The 7,500-nt window shown below is 37.6% G+C and overlaps 1 protein-coding gene across 1 annotated transcript in view; it reads right to left on the reverse strand.

The window, feature by feature from the left end:
• Positions 1 to 104: 104 nt before the first annotated feature.
• Positions 105 to 7,500, reverse strand: part of LOC136856102 (DNA damage-inducible transcript 4-like protein) — a 17,758-nt gene continuing 10,362 nt past the window's right edge. The window contains exons 2-4 of the mRNA XM_067133740.1: positions 4,886 to 5,006; positions 3,862 to 3,960; positions 105 to 2,566 (exon numbers count right to left, since the gene is read on the reverse strand). Coding sequence (XP_066989841.1) covers positions 2,428 to 2,566; positions 3,862 to 3,960; positions 4,886 to 5,006 — 359 coding nt within the window. The 3' untranslated portion in view covers positions 105 to 2,427. The remainder of the gene's footprint in view (positions 2,567 to 3,861; positions 3,961 to 4,885; positions 5,007 to 7,500) is intronic.

A 7,500-nucleotide genomic window follows, 5' to 3' on the forward strand; every position in this document is an offset into this window, starting at 1 on the left:
GTAGGGGAGACACCAGCCCCTGGTTCCAGCACGTGTAGCACTCTACAAGCAGCTAATAATAATAATGATAATAAATGAGGCTTACCATGAAATAAAAGACAACGTTAAGCTTTCACTTTTATTTCAACTTTTGAGCAGATCTTTTGTAGGACACTGAAAAGTATCCGGAAGACATTTTTCTAATAAAAATATAACAATTTACAAACAAAAAAACTACAATACTGTACTGAGTAATGTCATAATCTAACGTCATTCTGGAAAAAAAAGAAACACTATGTACACTCGTGCATGACAATGATACGGTGGCATATGTACAATGAAATAAAACAATGTTCTGACTATGTATGAGTGGGCTATGTACAGTGAACATGATGCGCGTGAGGATTTTGTAAATGAGTGAATAGGATGAATTTTTATACAGTGGGTCAGAATTTGCATACTCAGAAGTCGCCCTTCTTTTAAATTAACATTAAAATGATGAATATGTCATCTGGAGTTGAAACATCAAAAAGTTGTTTAATTAAAATCATTATTAATAACTCATTGTTTTAAATTATTGCTAGATGATAAAATCATCAATGATTACATTCCACACTTGACTTATAAAACACTTGGAAAATATCATGGTCAGTTTTACAATTCTTGGAGGGTCCAATTTGACCTTGACCTACATTCACAAGGTATAAAATTCCAAACGTTTCTTGGATAAACATTACTAACAATTCCATTCAATCACTGTAATACAAGAGATTTTGCTTGAAACTTCATAAAATTATCAATTACTACATTCCACACTTTACTTATAAAGCACTCGAACAAAAATTATGGTCAGTTTTACAATTCTTGGAGGGTCCAAGTTGACCTTGATCTACATTCACAATGTACTAAATTCCTAACGTTTCTTGGAGAAACATTACCAACCTGCTATTTCTACTTCACAGGCAGTAATGCTCTGTAGGACCAAAATTCTACAGTATCAACTCTACAGGGAAAACTTTGAGAAACTTCCAAGTCAGAATTACTCTACAGGTAAGGAATCTCATTAACCTGTTTGTTTCAACCTTTGTAGCTACAGTTTAGTCTAGACTTAATGTTAAGACTTAAGTCAATAAGCGTTACACCACAACAAAACCCTTTGCCACAAGGTTAGAGACTTAGAATATTTAGAATATATTTCTATAATAATGACAAAAAGCTAGCTAGACTTGCGTCCTTCTCTCTTGATAGTACAATGTCGCAAGACTGCTGTTTACATTATTTAAATCTATTTTCACTAAAAATTATCACCTTAAAAGAAATCAGCTTATCTAAGTGGGCAAAATTCACTCAAATATTGGTCTAAACACTTATTCTCAGTCACCAATGTTGCCAGAAACAAGCTTACAAATTCAAAGTGGTAAGAGGTATTTCTCATCACCCTTCAACAAATGTTTACAAAGTAACTCTCCTAGTGCCTGAAAAATTTAAATCTTTTCTGATATTTCAGATAAACCCTTTTTGTTTAACACTGCTAACGCATTCTAATCACTTATCAGATTACAACCATCTGCCCTGATCATTCAGAAGATGAGAAGTATCGGTTACTCTGGTGCACACAAACAGAACTCTCTATAACGTTTCAATACCGTGAGCAGCTCGTTATCATATTCATGGTACACATGATCACGATTCCTGCTGACAATACAAAGAAGAATATCGTGGGTTATTGGTTCCGTGTCTGGTAATTACTGTTCTAGTCTCAGAGGAACACGTCCGGATCAGACCAATCCAACGGCTACGTCTAGGAATCTAAAATTGTTTAGTTATCTATTTCTAGGACTAATGAAATTATGTTTTCGTACTTAATACATTCTCATGTTTTGTTTAGGGCGTTCATGTCTATGTGCTTCCTTAAGAGACTTTATCTTACACGATTCAGTAAAAACAACATGGTATTCCTGAAACAAAGGGGCAGTGGCAGCTTGTTAAAAACTCATCTTTGTCCAAATAGTTAGAGAAAACACTCATAATACTAAAGGTGCTACATTTTTGAGGTAGCTCTCACGTAGAACATCAGGAGATTAAAAAATAATACATTAGAGCAGATTATGGTTCCATGGCAGGCACCAGTAAGTCTGACCATCAGAGAACAGCACTTACAATCACACACAACTGACGTGTGGTCAGAGGGGAGCATTCAAAAGACCAATGACTTGCAGACCCATGGACTTTTTTTTCAGCACACAGCAACTTTCAAACCCAGCTGATGTTTAAATGCAAACCTTCAATGGTTTCTAGCGCCAGACGCTGTGTTCTAGCAGACACTGGCGCCACAGAGTGCACGCTGGAAGCCACCACCATCTTGGCAACACTTCGGAAGACTCCAGGAAGGACTGACTTGTTGGTTGGTCGTCAAGTGCTATTTTAGCAGACCACTGCCGAAGGCGGTCATGGCTTGCAAAGCCTCTTGATGGCGTAGCTTGAATGCAGCTGAAGCGTCCTGTCGTCTGAGGCCGCGTCTCTGTAGAGGGTCAGTTCTATGATCGTCTTCGGGGTGCGCCTTGGGTCGGCTACCACTTGTGCCAATCTACAGGAGAGGAGAAAACTGTATCAGTCGAGTTATAATGGCGGTTGGACGCTGTCTGCTTTTCAGTTACTTCTTGATAGTTCTATCGACTACATCTCACACTGAGCTGGTTCTGTCTGTGTCTGGGTATGTTGGTTTATGTAGAACACTCTGATGCTGAGTGCCAAGAATCTAATGACTGCTGAACTGACTTTTGAGAGAGAGAGAGAGAGAGAGAGAGAGAGAGAGAGAGAGAGAGAGAGAGAGAGAGAGAGACCCATCATTTAAAGGGTACAAAGTTTTGTCAAAACCTGTACAAATATTCAGCTGTTCCTTAAAGACATTCTGTCTACATTAACTGTTAATACTTTCCGTTATCAGACAGCAAATGAATTAGAGATACATAATGGAACCTACTTTAATTAACAATAAAAGACTAAAATAACTAGTGACTCTTGATATTTGCTTGTGCGTGTTGAAACAAGCAAGGTAAAGATCTTGTGCAAACCTGCAATAAGCTCTGTAAATGCGAGGAGAAGCTGCAGAGACTAGTAAAAGCACTGAACAGTAACTGGAATTTTCAGTGCACAGTAAATGGTGAAAGAATGCATGACGAGAATCTCAGGAACAGCTTGGAATTAATGGCAAGTTTGATGGCAAGCCCAGAGAAGAGAAGAATTACCAAACAGGTTAAAAGCAGAGATGGTGGTAGAGACTGATTAAGAGTCTAAAGAAGCAGTGCTTGAAATGCATGAAGGCACTGTTGAACCAGAACATTCTGCTGAATTTGAATGAGGGCGAATATGTGAAAGTTCAGCACGAGATTTGAGGGTTGGGGTAACACCAGACATGACTGTCCAGCGTTTTCCAACCCGGGGTTCCTCTAACGTTCCCAAGGGTTCCTTAGACCATTGTGGGGAGAGGAGGGCGGGGGTTCGCGTTTGCCAAAAGAATTACGCAGTTATGCTGAAGAGAAACCAGCCCAAGTTTGTTGTGATAGTTTGGTAATGCGAACTGCCTTGTGAAGCAATGGCGGATTTTGTGACACTTGTATTAAGAAATGTCTTAGCTTGTCTGTCTGTGTGTGTGTGTGTGTGTGTGTGTGTGTGTGTGTGTGTAAGGGTTCCCTGGTATATGAAGAATGATTTCAGGAGTTCCCTTACAGGCATAAAGACTGAAAAAACTACAAGACAGAGATTTGATAAGGTTATTAGACCTAGGTGCTCCAGATTAGCTTAACCAACGAAAGAAAGAACTCACATAGCAAAAGATATTGTTATTTCCACAGACAATTCGTCACGGAATCAATCCCCTACCTCTTAGACTTTCCATTATCTTCCAGATACAAATCGATCAATGTCCCACGCAGTCCACTCGAGTGTCTAGACGACAGATCGAGAATGTCGAGTGCAGCCCTGCAAGTGGAAAAAGATACAAATCAATCAATTAACTAAAAAAAAGACAGTTCAACTTTCTCATATATAGGAATATAAACAAGTAAATCGAGTTTTATGTACAGCGTATGATAATCAAGGCCACTGAAAATAGATCTATCTTTCGGTGGTCTCGGTATAATACTGTATGAGCCGCGGCCCTTGAACCTCTCAGCCGGCCGTGGTGGCCTGTCAGATATCATTGCCAGAGGCACGATTATGGCTAACTTTAACCTTAAATAAAATCAAAACTAGTGAGGCTAGCGGGCTGCAATTTGGTATGCTTGATGACTGGAGGGTGGATGATCGACATAACAATCTGCAGCCCTCTAGCCTCAGTAGCTTTTAAGATCTGAGGGCGGACAGAAAAAGTGCGGACGGACAGACAAAGCCGGCACGATAGTTTTCTTTTACAGAAAACTAAATGCAGCTTTCTAAAGGGGGAAGTTTCGCAAGCGCTTGACAGGGCAGGGCTTTGTACGAAAGGAAATGAGTGGGCGCCTTGTCTGATTCACAAGGCAGTGTTTGTGTGCGCGAGCGTTACCTCACGCGCTTATAATAGGGACTTCTAGAATGGACGGTTAGATTCTAATTTTAAAGGTGTTGCAATTCATTTGGGAGCAAGCGAATGTGACTGAAGATATTGCATTTAGAGTGATATAACTATGTATATGTATGTATGTATATAGTTATATATACATACATACAATATATATATATATATATATATATAAAATATACACACATATATAACTAACAAATTTCAATACTTTAGCGTTATGATAAAACAAACTTATTAATCCCAAACTTTACAGCCAGAAACAACTGACGCGCCCGTGATTTTAGAGAGAGAGAGAGAGAGAGAGAGAGAGAGAGAGAGAGAGAGAGAGAGAGAGAGAGTCCTCACCTCCGTAGGGTATTCCTGGGCAGAATGACATTCTCGCACGTGAGATAGCGTTCGACGCCTCTGTAGAGAACACTCTTTAGTTTCTTCATGACTAAACCTGCTTCTCGACTCTCCACATCCTCTGTAGATAAAGTAAAGGGAGAGAAATTAATAATAATAATAATAATAATAATAATAATAATAATAATAATAATTATAATAATGTGATTTCAAGTTGATGGGCCCTATAGGATTGTTCCATGTGTCTCGAGGTTTATCTTCTGAAAAAGGAGAATAATAATAATAATAATAATAATGGGAAAAAGACCTTCTTTAATGCAGGTTTTGGTTTAACAAAACCAATAATAATAATAATAATAATAATAATAATAATAATAATAATAATAACAACAGGTGTAGGAAATGGCTAAAAGTTAGAGCGTTTTTGCAGCGACTCATTTGTAATAATAATAATAATAATAATAATAATAATAATAATAATAATAATAATAAATAATCGATTGTAACCATAAATTCATGATACAAAAACGAAGCCATTTCTCTCTCTCTCTCTCTCTCTCTCTCTCTCTCTCTCTCTCAAGATATTCATCAAGGTAACGTCCCTACGGCAATGAAGGCGAATGCCAAAGCTTATTCTAATCTCAGAAATAAACTGTCCCTTAAACGCCGGCCATGTTGGAATGAACAGGCTGCCAGCGCCCGGAGGTTAAGTGCTAACATTGGAGTCCAGATTTTCTTTGTAAAGTTAAATTCTTCGTGGTAACCTTGTCTCCTTCTACAAGATGTTGTCTCTCTCTTATCTCGTTTTCATTACTGTCTTATCCCTGACCCGTTGAAGACCAGGAGGGCTTTGTAAATACCCAATTTTAGAAGGGATTTTCAGAGGAGACGTTACTAAACCTTCGGTTTTGGGGACGAAGTGGAAATATTTGGGGAATTTGGTTCCTTTCTTGTTTAGGGCGACGTTTGGGCTATACAATGTTTACCACTTGTTCGTTGACTCTCTCTCTCTCTCTCTCTCTCTCTCTCTCTCTCTCTCTCTCTCTCAGAGAATCTAGCTTGCACAGATAAACCCCCAAATGTATGTATTTGAACCAATAGTACCAACCTTTCACTTAAATAATGTAATTAACATTTACTCCTAATATCCAACCTCTGTACCCTGCTGGGCACACTGTAAGCATAGTGTGTACTTACACCCAATACCCAACCAATGTACGGGTACTACCCACAGCCTGCCCAGCTCGGCACACTGCAAGCAATCTAAAAAAAAATGTCTTCGTACCATCCACCACCTTCATGTGACTCAGTGAATTATTATTATTATTATTAAGAAGAAGAGGACCACACAGAAAGTAGTCCCAAAATAATCGCACGTTTCCTGGCCCGAGCTATTACACAGGATGCGAAGAAACAGACATCCTGTATACGGTACGTGTCTGTTGTCCATTCCGAAGGATTTCTATTTTTCATCCTCAGTGTATGACGTCATTCGCTGTACACCGAATTCGTTACGCCAACTTACGGAATTCCAAGACGACTTTAATAAGGAAATGGGGAAGTGTTCAGAAGGATAAATGTGTAGTAGGTTTGTCACGTGAGGTGTCTCGTTGTGACTCATTTTTTTTTTAATTTTAAGATATATAGTGAGCGAGTGTGATGTCTTGGGTACACCATGATTTTCAAGTGTTGATGTGTAGCACTATATTACCACTTACACATATACATTCATACATATATATATATATATATATATATATATACACATAAACATATATATGTAATCATAAAGTAAGACAAAGTAAGTACACACTGCGTACAGAAGAAACAGTTAAATGAACAATTAATAGGCAAACTGAACATGACAATAAAATCACACACAGGAACAAAAACTTATTAAAACTTACAGAGCCCCAAAACACACAAGCCACACACTTGTATGCTATAAAAAAAAAATCACAAGTGGTCCTATACCCTTCTCATTCTTCCTTATCATCTAATTCTCCATTTCCTTACTTGGAAAAGATGGGAGGTTGGGCGTTCAATTGGTAGCTTTAAAGAATTAATTTCTAGACTCCTTTTATTATTATTTTTCTCGTTTTGCTGTCAACAAACCCACTTCCTGTTGCTTGCGAGACGTTTCAAAAATATTGACGTATCTGGGATTATATTTGCATTGTTTGGAAGGTAATTTGAATATTTGTTTATTTATACATTACCTATTGTTACATTTTAATTGCTTCGTGAAGATATCTCATTTCTCATTATTTCTTTAGCTTACCAGAATTTTTTTATGCATTATTTTTCATTTTTTTTATTCACGTGCGAGCGCTCACGTTTTTTCTCTCTCTCTCTCTCTCTCTCTCTCTCTCTCTCTCTCTCTCTCTCTCTCTCTCTCTCTCTATATATATATATATATATATATATATATATATATATATATATATATATATATATATATGTGTGTGTATATAAATATACACAATTATATATATTTATACATATACACACATACATAATACATACATGTATATATCTACATACATCTGTGTACATACAAGCGGCGTATGTTTGTGTATGCAAAGGGCATTCAACCACAAGTAAAAACACGAATT

This window comes from Macrobrachium rosenbergii, chromosome 34 (assembly GCF_040412425.1).
Source record: "Macrobrachium rosenbergii isolate ZJJX-2024 chromosome 34, ASM4041242v1, whole genome shotgun sequence".
In the NCBI taxonomy this organism is placed as follows: domain Eukaryota; kingdom Metazoa; phylum Arthropoda; class Malacostraca; order Decapoda; family Palaemonidae; genus Macrobrachium; species Macrobrachium rosenbergii.